Source organism: Electrona antarctica, assembly GCF_951216825.1.
Source record: "Electrona antarctica genome assembly, chromosome: 22".
NCBI classification, from domain to species: domain Eukaryota; kingdom Metazoa; phylum Chordata; class Actinopteri; order Myctophiformes; family Myctophidae; genus Electrona; species Electrona antarctica.
In genome coordinates, this window is record NC_136805.1 from 34,181,323 (window position 1) to 34,206,166 (window position 24,844).

The window sequence follows — 24,844 nt, forward strand, 5'->3', positions numbered from 1 at the left end:
AATAGCAGACCTACAAGCTCGTAGCGCGGCACTCAGTGCTGCGCTATGAGCTTGTAGATCTGCTATTTTTCAATAGCTAAAGTATAACACAATGCTTAAAACACAAAGGGGTTCCCGCCCTGAATGGATTAAAGATCTGTAAGCCGCGGACAAAGCCAACTCGGATCGTGACAAATCATGACAACAAACACAATTCTTTGGGCCGAATAAATAATTAGAAGAAAAAAAAGGGCAGGTTACAACACTTTATTTCTTCTTTGTAATTATGTTCGGCCCAAAATATTGATTTGTCACGATCCGAGTTGGCTTTGTTCGAGGCTTACAGATCTTTAAATAAATACTTTTTGAAATGTCTATGGGGAAAAATGAATGGGGAATTATTTCCTGGGCCTGTCATCATGAAAGGGGACGGGACTGCGACGCTCTATAGAGCAGATAAAGACATTGCCGGGCATAGGGAGTAGACCAGTGTTGTTTTTGGCAGCAAAATTGGATTTCAGTCTTTTGAATAGTTTTCATTTAGTTTTAGTCACATTTTAGTCCCTTGGAATGTCTTAGTGTTAGTCTAGTTGTAGTCGACTAAGTATCATGCGATTTTAGTCTACAGTTGATTTAGTTGATTAAAATGTATTTTGGCGGTGCCTTGATGCCGTCGTAATGGCTGATTTTACACTTGCTGAAAATAGCCGATCTACAAACTCGCAGCGCAGCGCGTTGTGAGCTTGTGGTTCAGCTATTTTCAGCAAGTGTAAAATGACTCATACTCATACATTAACATTTTAGTTTAGTTTGTATTTCTTGTCGAAAATTGCCGATATATTTAGTTTTAGTCATCATAGCTTAGTTTTCATTTCGTTTCTATTTAGTTTTCGTCAGTGAAAAAAGGTAGTCGACGAACATTTTTCGTCATAGTATTAGTCGACGAAAACAAAACTGGACACATTTTTATATGTAGACAATGCAAAATTTTCAATGATATAAATGGCAATGACTGAATTGTTATATATTTGTATTTTATTATATTGTTATTATCTTTGATTAATAAATCCTAAATGTTAATCCTGAATTATCATGAATGTTAAATCAACTTGACCTACATTTGCACGTGTATGACCCAGAGGGTCCTGTTACACGTAGCTAAAGCCATCGCATGGGCTATCATTTCTATTTCTTGTACAGTTGTATTGTACTTAAATACACAATTACAAAGTGTTTCTGAAAGGATTCACCAATACATTGGTTTATTTCCAACAACATATCTCTGCTGATGGGAAGAAACCACCTAACTCCAAAATGTTCATTTTTCAGGAAATAAAGAAAACGTTATATTTTGAAAACAAAGAAATACTGGCTCATCAAAGTTGGTGTGACTTTATATATTGTCAATTACTTGCATGAGAGGGGTAGAGGTGGTGGAGTTAGCAGACAGTTTGAGGGTCCAATGGAGTTAAGGTTTTGTCAAGTGTTTTTACTACTTTCCATTGGTTCAATATTTTCGAAAACGACACACAAAGGGTGTTTAACTGATTCATGCAACCAAAACAAAACACTCAAAAATGGAGTTAGGTTTCCTCCCGACAGCAACGATACTGTATGGCTAATTTCTGACATCACATACTGTATTAGCATACTGAATAGAATTGTGCATCTTTATTATATTTTATATGGCTTATTAATGATAGTGTAATGACTTTTACAAAATAGTGAAATATGACCATTTTGACAACAATTTTATAAAAACGAATTTACTAAACATCAAAATATCAATCGACATCAATCAATGAATAGCACAAACTTACAACAGTAAAGACAGTGAGATAATCCAGTTCTTATGAGTGTCAACTCAGAGGAGGAACATCTGAGCTTCATTCACTGGCTTTGTCCAATTCTGGACAAGTGTTCGCTAGGTTGGGGTTACCTCTCAGCTAAGGTGTTAATTTGTATATAATACTGCCAAAGAAAAACATATTGGAGACATGAATGTATTTTACTGACATTTCATAGTATTATAATAATATATTAGCCAAAAATACAAGAGCAATCCTGTCTACGATTAGCCTTGTGACATTACCTCCATGACAAACACATTTTATAGGTTAGAAGCGGTCACAAAACATTGTTGCAATGAAAATGTTACAAGTACATATTTTATAAAAAGGGCATTTGAAAGACATGAGGGCCACCCTACTAAAACAATGGGTGCTTCAGGTATTGCGTTTTGATATAAATGACAACTACTTATTCCCTTGCAGCTTAAATCAGTCATAATATATGGGCACCGTTATGACCATGTCATAAATGTGATCATACCCTACTACAGGGTAACCATTTCATCAATCAAAAGCACAGGAAGGCATTCAGCTGTGCTTTCAGACTTGTAGATTGGCTATTTTCAAAGATTTTTAAATAAGGCTTAAGTGGCTAGGCATCTTCTCTTATGACATGTCAAAACTAACTTATTGAAAGAAGACAGGAGTATACAATACAAAATACAGTAGTCAATTAAAAACAGCAGCACTGGCTTTTCAGTGGATGGGCATAACATGAATGCTGTTGCCAAAGGCTACATTTTCACGTTTTATTTGGTCTGTGTTGTCAGTTTACTGTACAGACCGACAGGGAGATGACTTAAAAGTAAACTGTTCATGTCCATCTGGATCTCTCAAGGAGCACTTCTCAGTAAACCAGGTACTTGAATTCAGAGTAGATGAGGGGAAGCATGACTGTGCAAGCACGGTACAGGATGGCTCCGCTCTTAAATAAGGCTCTGGGTTTGGTGCTCCAGGACTCTGACTTGAAGTTGAAGTAAATAGCAAACAAGGCCACAGCAAAGAAGTGTCCAATAAGGGTCATTGGTTTGGGCGAAAGCCTGGTGAAGGTAAAGTTAAAAACATTCATTAAACTTTTGATGCAAATAACTGTTAATGAAACTTTAATAACTGCTACAACAATATTACCTACTCTCTGAGAAGTCTGTGAATACCTGCAGCATGGCACTATCGTCGTAGAGCTCTGGAATGTTAATTAGCAGGCTCCTCCAGATGCGCACGTCATTGAGGGCCACACTCATGCCTCCTCCTGTCAGCGGGTGCCTCGTGTTGTAGGCGTCTCCCAGGAGAAGTACACCTGGAAAACGCAGGTTGCTGTGTTAAGCCATTTATAATTTAGGCATTTAGCAGACGCTCTTAATCCAGAGAGATTTACAGTAAGCAAGAACAAAAAACATGGTAATACATCAAATACAGAAAAAATAGTCATCATGAATGTAAGCTAAGAACCTAACAGTGGAATATCTATCTATTTAAGCCTGATTTACACTTTGTCATATGACTGTGTCCCTCGCAAAAATAGCAGCTCTACAAGCTTACAATGTATTGCGAGTCGTTATGTCAAAATACGTAGTATAATTTAAGCAATACCATCATAGTCACCAGTAGTTACTTTCTCATCACTTTGTGCAGCACTGTTCAGGTTGAACTTGTTAAAATATTTGTAAAGAATAATTATAATGTTTTTGTCTGCTTATAAAAACAAATCCTGCTGTATTATTGATTAAGTAAATAAATGTCATCTCTGCTCACCAGTGTGTGCCAACTACTGTAACACTACACCCACACAAAGCTGTTTTTAGTGCTTTCAAACATTTCTATTTCAATTTAAATGTGTACAGTGTCTTACAGAATATGACACAGACTAGATCCCATTAGACTGGATCTATACACATCTTTTCAACAATCTGTACTATTAAAGTTCAATGATGCAGTGATCAATGATCATGCAATACATATTTTAATGCGTGCAAGCCGTGCATACATACTGTATCTATTAATAATATATCTCAAATTGTCATTCAATAGTAATATAGTATGTTCTGCTACCCGGCTTGTTGACCGGCGAGGGTGGGAGGAAGCTAGCAGGCATAGACCTGAGACGATCATTTTGTAGTGCCACCATGAAATGTTCTTTTATGTGTTCTGATGGTAAAGGTAAAAATGTAGAGAGACAAAGACAGCACGAGAAACCACAGACAGGTTAACCATTCCGTTTTGAACCATTATTCAACAGGGGATAAATATGTTTCAACGCATGAATTCATTGACACATTAAGATGATGACTGACATTTTCACAGTCCCTCGATCTATTCAAGGTTACAGGAGCACAGCTCTTTGATGTTGCGGCTGAGAAATGTAAGAAGAATTGGATCCAACTACCGTATGAACACCAGTATACACAAAAGCATAGCAGCACCATGATTTTTGAGCAGTGGAACACCCTCTCCTATGCGCAGCTTTGTGTGTGTGTGTGTGTGTCTGTTTGTAGCATGGAAAGTCTGTTTGTAGTGCGAACTATTGACCCCTGCAGCATGCTGATTGGGGTCACAGGAGAGGTCAAGTGCTTTGAATCCAAGGCAACACAAACGTCACCCCCCCCCCCCCCCAACTCTCTCTCTCTCTCTCACACACACACACACACACACACACACACACACACACACACACACACACACACACACACACACACACACACACACACACACACACACACACACACACACACACACACACACACACACACACACACACACACACACACACACACACAGTGTGTGTGGACACTGTGTGTGTGTGAGAAATACATAAAGAAAAAAATAATCTAACTATAAATGCACCAAGTCTCTGTGTGTACGTGTGTACGTCTGAAATCCACGTAACTCGAGAACCGTTCGCCACACCGACTTGGCTATTTTTTTCCTGTTACACCCAGAGGTAGGAAATTCTAGTTTATATCCTTCGTTTCTCTACTGTTGTGTCATCTTAGCTGAGCTATGAAAAAACACATTTTATAAAACCTGAATGACATCAAACAGGCACCGATGGAATAAAATATTTTTTCCGCTTGAATCTGAGCATCAAGGTAGTAGCTCACACAACTCCAACTCGTCTCAAACTCTCCGAGCATTTCTCGGGTCGGGTAAGTAACTTTACAGAAATAATCTCTAAAAGAGATTATTTTGAATCTGACTTTGAGCGTTTGAATCTGACTCATGATCTGTGCTGAATGTCATATCCCCTCTACGACTCTTCTACACAGTAAAATCATCAGTATTAATACACACAATATGCACAATATAGTACGTGCAACAAATTGAATCCATTACTATTTCAGAACATGCGCACGGAGGGGGATGGCATTTCCCCCCTGATGTTCACTAATACTCTGGTGTCAGAGGAAAATATTTGGTAGATAAGAACAGGGCTGGGGTTGGCCAAGACCAATTCAGCATGGTGGGCTTTGAACTGGGGAGCATCCTGGGGGCAAAATAACAGAAGATGTGGTGTGCATGTGTCTAGGCGATGTTCATCAACAAATTACAATACTTTGAGCAAAACACAGGTTTACCTTCATGAGGCATCCAACAAAGTGAGACGATGTCTGAGCCTTTCCAGACACAAGGCTCTTTCTGAATTTGGAGAAAAAGCCATCAGCCATCAGTGAGCGCAGCATGGATTTTCTAAAGAGGGAAAACATGGTCAAGAACTTATGTCAATCAACTACAACTGTTCATCATGAGGTTCATCATGAGTTACTACTACAAAATAAGATGCCACCTGGTAGAGGAGACATGCTGATCACTAAGCAGTGTTGATTTCGTCGACTAAAACTAAGACAAAGAATGTTCGACGACTACCTTTTTTCCCTGACAAAAACTAAATGGAAACTAAATGAAAACTAAGCTATGATGACAAAAACTAAGACTAAATATACTAACAATTTCGTCAACAAATAAAAACTAGACTAAAATCCAGTATAAGTCATTCAACACTTGGTTGCATGCTGAAAATAGCCGATCTACAAGATCACAACGCTAAGCATGCAAGTGTAAAAACAGCCATTACGATGGCATCAAGGCCCGCCAAAATACATTTTGTGGTTTTTAAAGCGAAACACAGAGGTACACATTGAGACAGAGAGAGAAAAGTCATTCCACTCAACATGCCTTCTTCTGTCAGATACTGGCCAATGTACTGCTCATACAGTAGGGGCTGCCTCATGCACATCTGCTCCTCGCTAAAATACTGACCGTCTGGGACAGGAGGAGGGAGAGACAAAGGCAGAGAAAGACAACACGACATTATGGTTAATTGAGTTTGATTATTTGATCTTTCGTTTTTCCATTTCTGCTTCATTTTTATAGTGATAGTGAGAGAGACAGGAATGGTGACAGAGAGAGAGAGGGGGGATGTTAAATAAAGCAAAGTGCCTCAGGTCAAACTCTAACCCAGGCCTGCTGCAAGAAGCACTCATTTATGTGGTATGTGGTCTTATGATCAGGTGATCCCCCAGAGTTGATTATTTTTTTTACAGTGTGGCTTGAGGTCAAGACACTTAGAACAGGGTTTGTCTGTCTGTCTGTATATCACGCACGCACGCACACGCACACACACACACAGTACCTTTATTGATCAGATAAACATGTTAAATTTCATGTTATTCAGGACATTGCATGTACTGAGGATCTAAAATTGTGGACACGCAAACATCAGGTTCCTCGGGCTTCGCCACTGGACCATCAGAAGAGCTATTTGAATTAATTGATGACACTTATGCTATGATTCTTTTGATCCTATTATAATAATAAATATGAACATACTCTCAGGAACCCTTACCCCTCTGGAGGGCCCTGAGGGCAGCGTAGCGCTGGTTTCGGACCCTGGTCTTGTCTGTGTGTCCAACAGCCCGTCTCTGTATCACTCTGCCGTAGTGCTGGGCCCGCAAATCAGAGCGGAGACTGGAGAACGCCTCCAGGTGCTTAGGCTTCAGATACGCCTGGAAAAATGGAACCGCAGAAATATTGGACACATTTGTGATTTGTGATTTTTGAACAAGACTGCTTATTTATAATAAGATGCTTGTACACCATTGACTGCACAGACTTAGTCTGGTGAGACGTAGGAGGACACAAACCACAGCAGTCCTAGAGACATTTTAAGTGCTGCAATCCCCCAAGAACACACAAGGCAGGTATAGCCTCCTGTTGGCTCTGGTATAAGAGAAAGGACAATAGCTGGAAGCCTGGATGAGAGGGCCAGTGATTTGGCCAATCACTGCTGACCCGCCAACTGGAGAGTGTTGTGGTTAAGGGTCGAAACACTTTAAGAAGGTTGGAGACCACCTGATGACCTCTCTTCCAGGCCAAGGCTTTATCCATTATAGATCGATTGTAATTGCATCTTTGATGTATTTACAAACTGAAATAAGCTAAAATGTGGGTCACACCCTGTTCCAGAATAAGCTCAGCACTGCATGACTGTTATTTCTTCAGTTTTATGTCCTCCTGTCAGGTGCCTATATTTAAGTTTGCTTGAACACAAACACAGATACACTACTACTCCAATCTCTTTTCATCTCACTCAGATACACAGGAGGAAAAAACCATCTCTTTCCCTCTCACACAAACGTTCATATTATGTGTTGTTGTGCACATTATATGATTGAGCCCTACCTGATACCTCTCCAGGAACACCTGGATATTGCTTCAGCAGCTCCTCTCTGCGCTCTTCTATCATCAGCTCAGCATCCCCTATCTGTTGGCTTTTCACCATGCTCCCACTAACAGCCACTACCTCCAACAGAACACAATTACGTATGTTTCATCAGTTAGATGATTTTTCCTCATCGCTCAAAATAAACGCAATAAAGCCGCCATATTGGTCCCGTTCTTATTATTGTTCCCCCTCCTCGTTCAAGTGACTTGCCAATGGTTCCGCTGAAAACAATTTCTCTTCTATTTCTGTTAATCTCTACAAATAGCTAGCTCTGGTCCATAGCTCTAAATGCAACGCATTCGAGCTATAGCATACAATTTAAGCAACAACAGTAGTAATAATTATTTGTAATAATAATAATAAACATTCTCTCCTTGTGTGGCTGTTTGGTACTCCCCCAGGGGGGGCTCCCCCAGCAACCCCCCCATTAGTCACAAAGAATAATATGGATAATTCCTCGGTTATGTATAAATAGCAATAAAGCTGAATAAATTGTTGTATTTGTGATGCTTTTACTTTTATTTGCAAATAATTTCTCCCGTTTTCAACTACTGATCATGATGCCATTGCCAAGTATAATAGGCCCAGGTACTCGCAATAGAAATGACCGGTAGGTTATTTTATTTTAATTGTGGGTGTTTTATTTACAGGTAGTTAACTTTATGCTGGCACACAACGTACCTGCAATTAAATGTCTGCTGTGGTTCAAAGCCTGTGTAATAAAAATATAGAAAATAAAAATAAAACAAACTAGAAAAACTGCCCCTCGGGGCACAGGTCTCCACCAGCCACGGTCAGGTTGTGGCCTCCTGGTGGCGGTATAATAGGCCAATGTGAAAAAGGTTCTAATTATTTTTCTCAGTTGGCGGGTCGAGCAGTGATTGGCCCTCTCCGCAAGGCTTCTAGCTAGACGAATCCACGGAGGGGGACGCCCCGGGCGCAGCCATCACCAAGGTGCAACCAGCACCAGCCATTGCATCAGCCACACCGTCCAACAGAGCACCGCGGACATGGAGCAGTGCCCTGCCGGCCGGGTGCAGCCAACCAGTGCTGACCACACCCCAGTAACTGCCGCGCCCAGGGCACCCCCACGCGGACCCACCCATTGTCCTTTCTCTCATGCCAGAGCACACAGGAGGCTCTCTCTGCATTGTGTGTATATAAAAATAAAGAGTAGAGTAAAATGTTAGGGAGGGACCATGCATTTTTTTGCCTGGGTCAAAGAGAGAAAAAAAAGAAAAAAAAGAAAGGTGAACGCATAACAGTGTGTACATAATTATTTTAGAGCGAAGGAGTGTGTGTGTGTCCGTGCAAAACTGTTGTTACGCATTCATGTTCTTGTGCATGTTGCCCGAGCGTCACGAGGCGTTGCTCGCGACGTCAGTGTTCTCCGCTGTTTTCTAGCAGGGAGGGGAGGAGGGGAGCGGGTGCTCAGATCGGAGAACCAATAGGATCCACGGCCTGTTTTCGACTGGCTCCCGCCCCTCTTGACCAGAAAGCACACAGGCTGGGCTAGGCTATAATGACGTGGTATCTCACCACATTCGAGCGAGGCTGTTCCACACCAGCTTGTGTTCCTTCAGCATGAGATTCTGCACCACTCCAACTGTGCTTTCTTGGAACTGACTCCTCAGTGGCTTTCCCACAGGTTGCACTGCCCCTATACACATGAACATTCATTCATTCATTCATACATACGCACAATGTGCAAAAGAGAGAGACACAAGTACAGCGTCCAGATCACTAGCACCGATACAAAACACTGGGTGAGAGATTACCTTCAATGACAACGTACTGCAGGCATTTCCCTGGTGTGGCATTCAAAATGTCTGGCAGCCTTCCGTTTAAGGTCAATAGTGGAGCATCCTGAAACCCCATCACACACATTTATATAAATAAAATATGACAATTTCATGGTCTGAGGTCAGTACCTTTTTCACATGGATGGATGTGAAGATGATGCAAAGTGCCTCAATGTCAAATATGAACTGTCACTTTGTAGTACTAACAGGTAGCCTGGCCAAGTGGTAGAATATGTTTGGTTTCCCACATGGGAGAGCCAGGTTCGAATCTCGGGTGTTACACTGGCACCATGTTTGATGCACCATGTAGTGTGGAATATATATTGGTCTCGAATTCACCGTTTGATTTTTTATGTAGAAAGTTCATTGTATTTACCAGTGGTTCTCAAACCTTTTTCAAGGACGCCCCCATCTGAAAATGTTGTGCCAGGTACCCCACAGAAGAGATAAAATGCAATTTCACACATTTTGAAAAATAACAGATGTACAAGCCTTCATATCATGCTATTTTTTTAATAGCCAAAGTATAAATGGATACAATGATTGTGATGCTATAGTAATATATAGAAGATGTACAAGCTCACGAGACCTTACACGGTGGCCTTACACTAGCCGATAATCGGGCATTTTTGACCCTCTAGGGGTGCCCGACCGCTCAAAGCGCGATCGGGATCGGCCCGATCAACATCAAGAATGTTTGATATTTGCTCTGCCCCGCTCCGATTATCCTGTGGTGTATCGATAAGGTGTGGTGCTATCAGATTGAAAAAAATCGGCTAGTGTAAGGCCACCTTTAACAGTGCCGCAGTTGTGAAACACAGGAAAGATACAGAAAAAGAGATGAAACTACTTGAGAAAAGTAGTGTGTGTGTGTGTGATTTACCTGGGGTCCCTGCTCAGTGTGCATGTTGTATCATAAAACATCATAAAAGCCGTTTTAAACAGCACTACACAACTCCAAATGAAATATAGCAGCTGCTAGATGAAAAAAAAAAATCAGAACAGCAGACCAGTATCTATGACAAGCCTTTAAGCACACTTAGGTAATTGACAAAAATGTCTTCTCTAAAGAAATGAAAGTGATGACACTAAAATATGCCACTCAAATAATAGTGATTAATGATCTAATTGTGTGTTTGGCATTGAACATTGGAACATATGAATCAAAAAGGAATGTCTGTTTGCCTTTTAGGCTTCCTAATAAAATAAATCCCAGACGATATGACAACTTAAATATACAATGAAATTATTGACATTTAATCATTTTTGAGTGGCGCTAGGCCCTCCTATAAACAGCTATAGTGTACATTCTGTCTGAACAAACATTAAATGCCATTGACAATGAATAGAGAATTTACGTAATGTGTCTGAGCAAATCGGCTGAGTATGTATGTATGTCGGTGGCCACCCTTGGCCAATAAGGGACCACCATTCTTGATGATGATGTAGGATGATTAGAGCGCCCCTCACTTCACACAGGTGTGATTTTATGATCTACATATCAGCCTCTGTCTCAATTCATCACTGTTGTGCCCAGGTCTTAACCAGAGGTCCATATTGATAGTTGCTGAGTAAGCAGGCCACAGTCCACAAAGAGTTAATGCTTCCCATCAAGGCGACAGGGATGTCAGACTGGAAGAGCTTGCACAGTTTAATTCTTCCAATTATTCTCTCAACATGGACTCGAAGGTGTGCAATCTCCTGGGTTTTATTAACATCTGCTGCTGGCATCTGGCTCTGTTTTGAGAGGAAGGGCGGGCGATACAGTTGACCTGGGATACAGTCAACAAACAAAACCTTGTCTGCCATCACAGCCATATCGTCTGTCAGCAGGTCTTGGAGGCCTGACTGCTTAAACAGCTCTTTGTGACTGATGGAGCCAGCATACTGTACAGGTCTGAGATGAAGGTGACTGCACCGTGAGGCGCCATACCGATCAGGCCCTTCAGGGTGGAATGAGACTTGTAGGATGAGAACATCTCACTCTGAAGAGACACACTGTCTGGCTGTTGGCATCAGGAATTATTTTTCAAACATCAAAGTGATGCAGAGAAAACAGCTCTCAGGTTTTAACAATGTCTGGTGGAGAGATACATTGAACTGCCCATGCTCACACAACATTAAGACTACACTGCCCTCTACTGACCACCCTATGCGCGCTGTGGACCCCCTACTATATTTCCACACTCACTCCAGAGGGCCACATTGCATACTGTCGTAGCAAAAATAGCCAATCTACAAGCTCAAAACGCACTGCGACGATCAGCTATTTTTGCTATATTTGAATTTAAATCCTGATTTTTTTTTGGCTATTTTTGAATTGGAAGCCTGAAAAGTAACCTTTTTATATAATTTCAGTTACCGTAGTTATGTTGACTTTATGAACAAAATACAAATGCATTGGACATAAAACAGACATAACATTTTAATACTACTCATTAAGCTACTAATCTATAGACTGAAGTAATTAAAGTGGGTCATGTTTGCATGTTTGGAATTGTAACAGCTGAAATAAATAATATATGGGCCGCATTAAATGAATGCCCCCGGCCGCCAGTTGCCCATCCCTGATCTAGACTAATGCCAGTGATTGTGTTTACCTGTGTATCAGCGTATTTGCTCTGCCTGAACTCCCTCGGCAACACAGCCTGAACCTCCTCTTGGGACATCCAGAGTTTCAGTGAGCCCAGCCGAAAGTACAGGTAATATGTCCACGTTGTTATGATCCGGCTGACCGTTGATGGGTGGATCCCGAAACGATCTGCCAGGTCAACTTCTGTGGACCCCAACGCCAGGTACATGAGGAAGAGGAAGAATTCATCCACCGGAAGAAGAGCATGTCTCTGACAGAGAATGTGCAAAACATAGACAATTATGTCTAGCAATGTTGTTACAGAATAGAAAAAAAATGACACATTGCCACATTGTATAATACAGGGCAGTGGCATGACTTATGCATACTATACATATTCCTGCCATTGTACACCCCCAGTACTTTAACTTCACAAGTTCACATGGTCTTGATTACACCATTACGGGTATGTGGTATAGCAGAGTTCGGCAACCTTTTTCACATGAAGTGACATTTTCTTGATAGTCAGTGTGCCATTCATATCTTAAGTTTAATTATGACAACACATCAATTAATATTTCCAACATATTTTGATTGTCGATACATTATTTTCTTTCACATCAGGATGCAAGGATCAGTAGATTCAGTCAAATAACCCACCTATCTCTCAGACTCCCTCCCCAGTCAGAGTTCTGAGTTTGAATTAATGTAGAATTATGTGCAGAATATAATTTGCATACATATGTGAGAGTACTACATTTAATTATTTTATTTTTTAAATATCCTCCCTCTCACACACTTATGCCAGTGTTCCCCTCCCCTGTGCCAATGTTGGCCCCAGTGCTAGGTTGCCTACCCCTCTGGTATAGCGATTCTACAGTAACGGTTAGCACAGTACAAAATATTAAAACAGCTCAAGTAAACTTACCGACTCGGATCATGTTGCCTGTGGATGGTTCTATCAGGTGCCAAAACACCACCAGGTGCTCATATAGGTAGCAAATCTTGGAGACAAATTAGGACAATGAGCAAGGTTACACTTTCATGTAATGACATTTACATAAATAAATAATGCATATGAAATTGGTATGCTTTATGCAAGTTATTCTCACCTTGTGAAGTTTCTAATCTGTGAGTCTGAGCCTTCAAATTGATGTAGCCCAAACCTACATTTCAGTGACAACTTCAAGTCCTCCACCTGCTTCTTCAGTTGAGTGATTTCATCCTCCATCTCATCCCTCTCACTCCATGTCAGGCCAACAGCGGCAGGTTCAGGGGCTGTGCAGTAGTCGTGGTCACAACAAGGCACTTCCATCGCAGTTTCAGCATCACCATCCACGTCTCTGACTAGCCCCATATGTGCCCTCTCCCTACGCTCATTCTGTAGGGGGCACATATGGGGCTAGTCTCTGACAGTCTGATCTGGGCAGTTAGTGGGTCTTTCTCTCCTCTGCCAAACACTAACGCGTTGACGGACTTCATATCCATGATTCCACTCGAACAACACAGGCAAGGCCCCCTTTCTAAGCCACCTGGAGTCTCCATCACGTCTTCTTTAATAAAGTGCCTACTACACACATAGCACCGAGGAGTGACGGTGAAGTAGTCCCTTCTTATATTAACCAGCCATTTGGCAAAAAAAAGAGTACAACAAAAACGAACAATTTCAAGTAGTTTTAAGTATCGGAATAAAGCGTGGGCGACCGCAGCATTCCTCCACTCCATCTGTTTACATAATAGACGCGGAAGTAAAGCGGAAGTGACCGCATGTGAAGAGGAATGCTCGACTCCGCCCCTTTCTAGACATTGAGCAACAGTGCTGCCTAGCAACGGTTTGCGCGAAAGCGCTGACGTCACCCGAATCAACAAACGGGTTGCCATGGCGACATCTCCACGTCTGTCTGTGTCCCTTTAATGTCCATATATGGAGATCTATGATGACATTGCTAGGCAACGGTTTGTGTACTGCTGATGTCAGACCAGGTGTGCTGAGTCAGCGTGTTGTCAGACAAACCTGCCTGTATAAAAGGGGAATACATTTGATTATGAATCACTCTGAGAGATACAGCAAGCAAGATACTTATGTATACAAAGCCAAAGCGAGAGATCATCATTTTACACTAAGCCATGTCTCCCCGGTATGCCTTGAGCATTCTCTATGCCTTGTGCGTTCTTTGTGGATTTCTTCTCCCGTCCTGTAGCGCATTCACCAGTCATGACAGCATTCCACGAAAGACTCTGGCCTACCACCACGGGCTGAAGACGTTCAGAGAGGATGGCGTTTGGAACTACACCACTATGCTCCTGAGAGAGGATTTGGGTCTGCTGCTTCTTGGGGCCAGAGATGCCATCTATGCCCTGGATATCGACAACATCACTGACAAGAAGGCTGCAGAATATTGGCCAGTTACCGAAGATGAACGGAACGTCTGTGCGTGGAAGGGACGGGATCGTGAGGTGGAATGCCGTAACTACATTCGGACCCTGCACACACTGGATGACACCAGAATGTATGTGTGCGGGACAAATGCTTTCAATCCCAAATGCGATACCATGACATATTCTGATGGAACGTTGAGTCTGGACAAAGAGCTGGAGGACGGTAAAGAGAAGTGTCCCTACAATCCTTTCCATACATCATCCTCCCTCATGGATGGAAAAGTCCTGTATTCTGCTACATCAACCAACTTCTTGGGCACTGTACAGAAGTTCAGCAGGTTCAGCAGGCCTGCGTTGAAGACTGAGGACAAGTACTCTTGGCTCAATGATCCCAAATTCATCTACATGGACCAAAGTGACGGTGAAGGTGATGATGATAAGGTCTACTTGTTCTTCACAGAGAATGCCGTGGAATATGACAGCAAACCTGTGATATCAAGAGTGGCTCGTGTCTGCAAGGGGGATATGGGAGGAGACAGGATATTGCAGAAGAAATGGACTACGTTCCTGAAGGCTCCTCTGGACTGCTCCGTAGAGGCTGGCAGCCTGCCCTCCCTCGTCCAGGATGTGTTCCTGCTTCAACACCACAACTGGAATGAGAGCGTCTTCTATGCCGTCTTTACACCTCAGCCGAGATCGTCGCACACATCTGCAGTATGTGCATTCAGTGTGTCTGATGTTGAAAAGGTGTTCAATGAAGGACGTTTTAAGAAGCCTGTCACTGTGGAAACATTGTGGGAAAAGTGGGTGACGGTACCGGAGGGTGATGTGCCCAAAAACAGACCAGGAGCTTGCACCAAACACTCATTGGACCAGGGAGACATTCAGCAATCCCAGATGTTCATCAAGAAAAGTCCCATCATGGATGAAACTGTTCGGCCACTCACAGGAGGCCCGCTGGTGGTGAAAAAGGGGCCCTTGATGACACGGATTGTAGTGGATACTGTGTTGGCACTAGATGGAGAGAGATACCCAGTTATGTTCATCGGCACTGAAAACGGCTACATTCAGAAGGCTGTGAACTACGCTGGGGAGATGTTCATTATTGAAGAGATTCAGCTGTATGAGGATCCTAATCCTGTCAGGACTCTACGCCTCTCTTCCAGCAGGGGCCAGCTGTACGCAGGGTCAGAGTTTGGTGCTGTTCAGATGCCACTCAGTAACTGCAGTCGCTATGAGTCCTGTGTGGACTGTGTCCTGGCCAGAGACCCTTACTGTGCTTGGGACACCTCCTCCGACCAGTGCCGCCAAGTCTCCAGCTTGTCTTCGACTGCCATTCAGAGTCTGAAGAAGGGGGACATTTCACAATGTCCTCGCCCAGAAGAGCCAGTCGTGGCAGCTGAAGACATCGCCCTGGTTACAGGGAACAATATTCTTCTGCCTTGCCAGCCAGACTCCAACTTGGCGCAGGTCCACTGGCATTTGTCGGACCAACCACTGCACTCCGACAGCAAATACAACATCTACAATGGACACCTCGTCATTCTACACGCCTCAGAATCAGATGCTGGCTTGTACACCTGTGACTCCATAGAGCAGGTCAACGAGAGAGTCTACAAGAGGACCATGGCAGTGTATCGACTACAGCCCCACACTGACGGTCGTGCTGCAGTGGGTCTTATAGTTGCCGTGGTTCTGCTGTCTTTGCTGGTTCTATGCCTCGTTGGCATGTTAATGTGGAACCGCTGCAGAGGATATATTGGGAAGCTCCTGAATCCCATTCCCACTACTCCCACTACAATTTACAATTTACAATGTAGGCATTTAGGCATAACCACTACTCCCTACACATGCAACATTTAATGACACTGCTGTGAAACTGAAGGGAATGACCGTACTGAGACTATAAGGATGCTTTCCTTTCCTCATGTTTGATCCATGACCTGCTGTGAGCCTTGCAGAACTGTTGTACGACGCAGCACAAATAAGGGATTATACAGTATACAGCAGTGTGGGGTCAGGACCAATTTTTGATTGATGACAGCATTGATTTAATTGTAATGTGTTTGTTCTTATTTGTCTTTTGGGTGCTGTACAGGAATCTTATGATAATGTGTTGTATATAGCTGGACTGAAAAAAGAAATAAGGATTTGTGTCTGAGCCCATGTTTTTTATGTAGCCTACTGTACATAGTAATTATTTTGTTTATTTTTATAATAAAAATGCTTGTTCCAGTGAGCTGAATTGTTGTTATCTGACTTCATGCATAATGAGTTGTAGGCTACATGTCTGCATAATAGACTACTAGAATAGGGATAAAAGGTTGGTGCCTTATGAATTTAGGCTAGTAAGAAATAATAATTATTGTCTCACTGGGAAAATATGAAATGCTGCATTTTATCAGTGTGGATGTTGAAGCCCTCCTAGCATAGTGTTAGCTCCGTAGTTTTTTGCCAAATTTAGAACCTCCGCATTAGGAGCTGGCAAATATAAGAAATCTGGTTGCCTTCAGAATAAGGTGTCATATTAATGTTTTTTAAAACACATACATTTATTTCAAAAATGCATTTATGATATATGTATTTTTAAATGGCTTATACTAGAGTACTTATGTGCCATAAAAAATTAAAAATGGCTATTGATTCCCATTAAATTGGGCACTTGGCACATTTTCCTATCCTTGGCTTGCACTGTGGGGCGTCATTTAACAGTCTCTCGAGACAGACTCTGTTGACTTGCATCAACTAAAGCAAAAGAGGGCGCTGGTGATGGATTCTCAGATTGCCTATATTATAAGGCAATTATTATTATAGTGGTTTTCAACCAATGGTCCATCAGTGGTCCTTGAGGGGGTGCCAGGTCAAGTTAAGTCAATTTTATTTATAGAGCACATTTAAAAACAGCCAAGGCTGACCAAAGTGCTGTACACCAAGAGAAAAACAAGTAACTATACACATTGCACAATATAAAATCTCAGTTCACAAAAGTATCACATATTGCTCAACACATCATGGTTATAAAAAACATCAGAAAACCCAAAGAGTAATGGCAGCAAATACAATAAAAGTGAGTGCATCAAATACAATAAAAGTGAGTGCATCAGATATAAGGCAGTAAAAAAAAAGGTCCAGCCAATTAAATAAGGATTAAAAGTTCTGGGAGAACAGGTGAGTTTTTAGTCTGCTTTTAAAGGTGTCTAGGGAGGGTGCAGATCTGATAATTAGCGGTAGGTTGTTCCACAGATTTGGAGCGGCGACCGAAAAGGCTCGGTCACCTTTTGATTTGAGCTTAGTCTGTGGAACCTTAAGGAGCCCCTGATCAGTTGACCTAAGTGGTCTAGGGTTATCCGGGGGAGGAAGCAGCTCACGAATGTAGGGAGGTGCCAGCCCATGGTGGGCTTTATAAACAAATAGTAGGATTTTAAAGTTAATTCTAAATTTAACTGGGAGCCAGTGGAGGGAGTCATGCGCTCCAACCTTCTGGTTCCAGTCAGGAGTCTAGCTGCAGCGTTCTGGACAAGCTGCAGTCTCGAGAGGGAGGCACTTGAGATTCCGGCGTATAATGAATTGCAATAGTCTAAACTGGAGAAAAATGAGGGCGTGAATTACTTTTTCCAGGTTGTAGATAGATAGATCATTATTGTCATTGCAACAAGTACAACGAAATTAAAAGTGCCAACCGATCAGTGCATCATAAACTAGAATATAAAACTATAAAAGCTAATACAACAAAACACACACATAACCGTACTTCACTTCAAATCCCTATTTGCACAGTACACCCTTAACTGCAGCTGTTATAGCACAAACCCTGATTGTACTTAACTTAGAACAGCACAATAAAACATGCAACGTGCAACAGATCATTTCCTAGCAGCATTTAGTGTGGCTACCGCTGTGGGATAGAAACTGTTACTGAGTCTGCTGGTCCCAGACTTGAGCACTCTGTACCGTCTACCTAACGGCAACAGTTCAAACAGTGAGTGACCGGGGTGCGAAGTGTCCTTTATAATGTTCTGTGTTTTTTTTAGACAGCGGGATCTGTAGGTCCTCCAATGTGGGAAGAGGGCAGCCAACGATCGTTTGTGCCGTGTTAATGACCCTCTGGAGCTTTTTCCTCTGAGCTACTGTACAGCTGGTGTACCACACGCATATACAGTATTTTAGAATGCTCTCTATGGCGCACAGATAAAAGGACACCAGCAGTCTCTGTGTGATGTTATTCCCCCTGAGCACCCTCAGGAAGTAAAGTCTCTGCTGGGCCTTCTTCAGCAGCTCAGAGGTGTTCACATTCCAGGTCAAGCCCTCATCGATGTGGACTCCCAGAAACCGGAAAGAGGACACCCTCTCCACACAGTCCCCATTTATGATTAATGGTGGAATGTCCGTTTTCTTCCTCCTGTAGTCGATGACAAGTTCCTGGGTCTTAGACGTGTTCAAGAGCAGGTTTTTCTCTCTTGTTTTTTCTGTGGGAGCATTTTATTTTACTGACTTGCCGTAATTGGAAGAAGGCTCCTTTGACAACAGCATTTATTTGTTTATCAAATTTGAGGGCAGAGTCCAGGATTACGCCTACGTTTTTTACGTGAGGTTTATTTGTCAGCGGGGCGAGGGAGGTGGTGATATTATGTGTTGGGTGTGGGGAGCCAAAGAGTATGATTTTCTTTTGTTGTTTAGCATAAGGAAATTATGACATGTAACATGGGATCCAGTGAGTGAGTGAGGTGGTACCCAGCTAAGTGATAGAGAGTTTTGCATTTTGGCCTCCTAAACGGAACAAAACATTAACAGAGAGTTTGCTTTCAAGCTGCGTTTAAAAACAAAAGACACAGTTTTGGAGGTTCGTCTTTGGCATCCAGGGAGTATGTGCACAGTTTTGATCGGGCAAACGGTGCCAGAGATTAGGGTTCAGGGAAGTCCCTGCTAAATGTGTTTACTAATACTACAGCATACAAATCAGTACTTTAACCCTATAGTCTATTTGAAAATAACAGATCAACAAGTTCACAGGATGGGTAAAATGCAGAGGACGATTTTAACCTATATAAATGGCAAATGGTGCATTTATATAGCGCCTATATCCAAGGCGCTTTACCCATTCACACTGTACAGTGTACACACACATTCATTCATACACCGATGGAGGAGGAAAGCATGCAAGGCACCAACCTGCTCATTGGGAGCAATTAAGGGTTCAGAGTCTTGCTCAAGGACACTTCGACACTAACTCTGGGGGAGCCTGGGATCGAACTGGGAACGTTCCGGTACCCCTGAGCCACTGCCGCCCGATGTATATACCCCCCCCCCACACACACACACACACACACACAGCGATCCACTGAAGTGACATGAAATTGAAATAACTGGGCTGAATGAGAACAGCACTTGATACTGTAATGTACACGGCTTACAATGAATCTAAAATGTACCTTCGCATACTTCATATTTTATAGAAACAATGTAGTCAGATATATTATATTCCTATAGTATTACTTCAACAGTGAAAGTTATTTATTCTATTGCAATATTTTGGCCATGAAGAGAAAACACTTTTTATCCATGTCTGACTTCCCTTGTTACTTTATGCATGTGAGGTGTGGTGTCTCCATGTCATCTAAACTGTGACCACAGACAATCACACTCATTATTCTTGTCAAGGTGTGATAACTGCAACTTTGGTTTCTGGACAGTAAAGCTGTCACCGAATTAGCTCCAAGTTTCTTAACCACAGACTAGCACTATGCAGCGTCATAGTTGTGGGTCATCAATAGTTGCACGGTTGCACCAGTTGTGCAGAGTCCATGCGTCCATTGTACTGCATGAATGTAGCATTAATACAGTGATGCAGGAAATCCTCTTTTCTATTATAGTATATCTATATAACTATAGTTATATAGAGGGAAATGTCTTCTAATAGAAAGATCTACCACGTGGTGATCTCTCAAGAAACATTTGCAAGGAATATATTTCAGCAGGATCGCTGTTTAGTTTGATGGGAGCTAATTTGAAAGTTTCAAAAACCTTAGTAAAAAGGCAACGGTCTTCAGCTTTGATTTAAAAGAACAGAGTTGTAAGCAGACCTAGTGTGGGGAGATGAAGTAAAAAAATATGCAGAATGTGACTGCACTAAATCAATGTGACCAGAAGGTAACCAGTTTCAGAAATCATGGTTTTGCCCATGACTAGGAGACTCCCATTGGGACTAGAGTAGACAAACTAATTGTAAAAAAAAAGGTTATGTACTGACAATTCACATATGACTTATAGCACAAAGTCACATAACAGCTGAAATAGATATGTTCACAATCTTAAGGCAGCCTAACTGAAAATGAATTAGTCTCCATTGATTGAACAACATTCAGTGTGCAAATTTGGCCTAAACTTCACATATTTGGTGAAGATGACATGCTTTTAAGCAAAAGCTAGAGCATGGTTATTGGTTAGATTTCACACGAAAGACCAAACGCTGAGCGTCATCGGGACAGTGTTTGCTGAACAACAGCTGGATATCCTAAATATATATATAAAAAGTATGCTTTGGAAAATAGTTTAAAATAACATTAACATCTAATTAAGGCCTGATTTGGAAGTGTACATTTGTCTGATAATGTACCATGTATCCTCAAATCATTGAGCTGCAGAGATTTCTCAGGTGCCCACTCTTCCAGGATCCCAGAAAACATTCCATGGACAGATACAAGGAAAAAAGAAAAGAACAAAATTGGATTTCATGACTAAGATGAATGTATCTATCATTTAATGTTGAAATGTCAAGACATATGAACTTCATTCATTTACACTGTACTGTATAATTTGATTGACAAGTAATAAACATGATTTTCACCTAAAAACCAGAAGGTTGTGACACTTAATAAAATCCAATGCAATTTCATTCAAGGAAGAAAAATAGGAGAGAAAAGAACATGCAATGCAAAAACAAACAGAAGACGGCAACACACAATGGCTATATTCCAGCATATGAATCAGTGGGAAAGTATCACATATATAAACACAATTATCCTGTGTCATGTCTTAGTGTATTATTTCCAAGCAGGGTAACAACCAAAGTACACAATAACCGTTACATGCTTGCATATTGATCACACTAGTCTATTAGGAACACTTTAATTTATAATATATTACTGAGCACTGTCAGGTTAACATACTGAATACAGGGCTTAAAGCCAAAACAAAGCCCAAGACTGAAAATGTTTTTTTTGCAAATCTGCACTGATCATTAAATTACCTCTATGAAATCCTCAGGACTGAGAACTTTAAGCCCTGTGAATAAGGCCATTTTAAAACTGAAACGTTACCCAAATAGCTCGTTGCACTCAAGGCAAATTAATCCTAGCATGCTTTTCATAAAGACACTTAACAAAATGTGGTGGGTAATGAAGAAATGATTGAGCGGCATAAAGGATCATATAATACACTAATTAACCATTTTCCTCTGTTCAGTCAACTCTTCATATCTGAGGGTTTTCTTCAGTCACAGGGATTTAACAGTTAACACATCACGCATCAAGCTTAATTCATACTTTGTTGTCTTGCTCGTCATGTCCTTGCCGTCGTTGAAGATCTTGGTGTACTTCGTGACACATGTTCTGACAGGCTCCGTTGCTGCTGGTCTGGGTGCTGCGGTGCGAGGAGACCCCCCCCCCCCCCCCCCCCCACTGGCCTTGTTCTGCGTTGAAACAGACAGCTTCTCAGGCTGCTCACTGCTTCCATCTCAGGCTCTGGATCCTTGGTGGGATGGAAACAAAACGGAAATGTAGTGCGCATGTTTGACATTATCCATAACTTCGATTTGGAGTAAATAATTTTCTTGATTACAAGTCGACATAGTTTTCACATTAAGTAGTAACGTATTCTTTCAGTAATTTTATGAGTAGTTTACATGAGGTGAGCTGTAACACACATGGTCATATATGAGTTAGTTACCATTGTGGCACTCGGTTCCTCTTTGGATTCAACTGGTTGATTGCGACGTCTCTCCTTAGCCTTGGGTTCCACGTTGCAGTCTTCTAAATGCAATGACAATACAATGCTGAGCCACACACACACAGTATGATTACTGGAAGGTGAGTTCAACCATCACTGTGCACAAAGATCGAAAAAAAGAAAATGATACAGAGAGAAAGAAGGCAACAGAGGAAGATAGGTAGTTACCGGTAGACACAATGTCAAATGTCCTACATATCTCACAGATTTCCAATACAGTACTGTCAGCCGGAAAGACAGACATGTACATAATTACAGACAAGTATTTCAAATGTTTCAAGATTTTCCATAAGAAACCGCACTTTATACACTCTATTCAGTAAATATGAACTGGGATCCGACTGTTATATTGTGTTTTTGCATTCTTACATAATTTTGTCCCAACGACAATTAGCAAAGATCTACAAACTTCATCACATCAACCTGTTGTGAGCCTGTAGATCTGCCATTTTTGGAAAAAAAGTCACCTACAGTATAATGACATGTCCAAACTAGGGATGCCAGGTTGAAAGTTGTAAATTGCATAGCGGTTGTTCAATGCAGCCTACAGAAGTAATAGTAGTGTGTTTTACCAGATGGTTCCAGCACCAAGAGCTTTAGAGATGTAGTGAGCCTCGTCCATGTCTTTGGTGAAGACAGCAGCTGCCAGGCCATCTCTCTCCACAACCTCCTCCAATGTCTTGAACTTCAGAATCTGCATCACTGGACCAAAGATCTGCAGACAGTAGAAGCCTTCAATACACTCCAATTCTCTCAGAAGTTTAAGAGACAGTTGCACCACCTCACATGAAGTTCAAACTTAACGTAGTCATAGCTTAACCCATTTAGACCCGAGGCCACGTCTGTGTCACCTTACAGCCTTTAACCACTTTATTTTAAACTTTAGCTGTTGAAAAATAGCAGATCTACAAGCACAGCACACCGCACTACGAGCTTGTAGATCTGCCATTTTTGGAAAATCGTGAAAGATGGAGGTCGGTGGCAGATTATACTTTTTTTTGGGGGGGTGGGGGGGGTGGAGGGGTCATGTCATGATTTAGAAGACATTTGTAGAATCTGTTGAAATGGATTAAATGGCTTTTAAATCAAGCTGTATAACTAGGCCAAGTTTGAACTTAGCGCCTAACCTTTACTCAAATACAATCAAATTCTCATAGAAGTTCAAGTGCTTAAACTTTACTCAAACTGTAATCCTCTCATGAAAGTACTAATAAAAAGATTCTGTATTAATCCACACAATTCTATATGTGTAAGGTATGAAATAAAAATGTCTGTCCTGATGCCACGCCGGATCGTGGAATCCTCCCCAGCGATGGTCATGTTGTCATGCGACGTCTCCAAACACGGTGGGCTGGATGGCCACGCCTCCTCCACACATCAGCTTGGCTCCCTCCTTCTTGTGGTGATTTCTGTAACACAGGTTTGTTCTATCTACGGATTGTCCTTAGTTGATCTCTTTACCCTTTGAGCCGTCCGGCATGTAACTGCTATGACCTGCTCTCTGGGTAAGAAATACATAAGCTCCTCCGCCAACGTCAAGGCGACAATCCATGGGAGGAGACCCAATTTAGTCATCGCCAATTCCCAATTGCCCCAAGTGTCCTTGAGTCCCTGTTGCTGGCACCACCACCCCCACACTACTGTGTGCATCCTCCCATACACACTTGCAAGTAGCTTCTGCAGTGCAGCAAAAGGGACGGTCACTTGATCCATCGCCAGATTAAGTTCCCACCCGTAAACACGGCCAATTGTGTTTGATGGAGCGAGGCCAACTGACTGGTGACGATGATCAGCATGCAGGACTCAGTCAGTAGAAACCTGTGGACAAACTAGACATAGTTAGGGCAGAAAACAGACAGGCAAACGGACAGACATTACTTTTTTTGTTGATGCAATACTGGTCAGAATACTGCTCCATTCTGCTGCTCTGTGGAGAGAGAGGGGGTTTTATTTGTTTGTTTTCTTTGAGACTATTATTACTTGATGTTAAAAGTTAAACCCTATAGAGTAGAGAGACAGTGTCAAGTTTCTCTGTGAGGCCTAGCACATGTGGAGGAACAAGATCTATGCCTCCAAGATCCACTTCCTGCTGAAAAGGCACAAAACCAACCTGTACCAGAGGTCCTTAAGAGCTGCTTGTCGTCTAGGAAAGGTCACTTACCTGGTCGATACTCTCATCAAAGTACTACGAAAAGCATTCCGTATTAATTCCACACAATTCTATGTGTAAGGTATGAAATAAAAATGTCTGGCCCTCAACTTACCTGCACGTCTCCTTGTTCAACTTGATGCACCCCCGTTGTTGAGGAAAAACCCTGTGCATGCAGCTGCTACAATGAACACCGCACCCCAGGTCTGTCTGAGTTACAGTCTTAGACCTGTCTTGCTTCGAGGAGGGCCTCTGTCGATGGTCACATCGGCATCGGTCTTCCTCTTCAGCGATGGAGAAGGGGAAGGCGCCCCGTCACTAAAGACGAAACGCCTCCGTACCTTTTCTCCAGGGAAGCTACAGAACACGGACAGCTGCATCTGTCCATCT

At 42.1% G+C, this 24,844-nt stretch overlaps 2 protein-coding genes and 1 long non-coding RNA gene across 3 annotated transcripts; 1 reads left to right on the plus strand and 2 right to left on the minus strand.

Moving 5' to 3' along the window:
- Positions 1–3,000: 3,000 nt before the first annotated feature.
- On the minus strand, positions 3,001–13,237 carry LOC306915112 (uncharacterized protein; the record flags this gene model as incomplete). The annotated part of the gene is made up of 8 exons (XM_079492360.1): positions 3,001–3,126; positions 5,402–5,513; positions 6,000–6,086; positions 6,670–6,829; positions 9,088–9,208; positions 11,951–12,009; positions 12,086–12,193; positions 13,121–13,237. The coding sequence occupies 7 exons, from the start codon at positions 13,235–13,237 to the stop codon at positions 5,491–5,493; spliced, it is 675 nt and encodes a 224-aa protein (XP_079348486.1). The 3' UTR covers positions 3,001–3,126; positions 5,402–5,490.
- An 812-nt stretch (positions 13,238–14,049) lies between these two features.
- Positions 14,050–16,239, plus strand: LOC306915113 (semaphorin-4E-like; the record flags this gene model as incomplete). The annotated part of the gene is made up of 1 exon (XM_079492361.1): positions 14,050–16,239. One exon carries the CDS (start codon positions 14,050–14,052, stop codon positions 16,162–16,164), a length of 2,115 nt encoding a protein of 704 aa, XP_079348487.1. The 3' UTR covers positions 16,165–16,239.
- A 5,742-nt stretch (positions 16,240–21,981) lies between these two features.
- On the minus strand, positions 21,982–23,098 carry LOC306914942. Its single transcript, XR_013788764.1, has 3 exons — positions 22,878–23,098; positions 22,246–22,328; positions 21,982–22,047 (listed from the first exon to the last, which is right to left on the minus strand). It is a non-coding gene; the product is annotated as an uncharacterized lncRNA (long non-coding RNA).
- Positions 23,099–24,844: the final 1,746 nt, after the last annotated feature.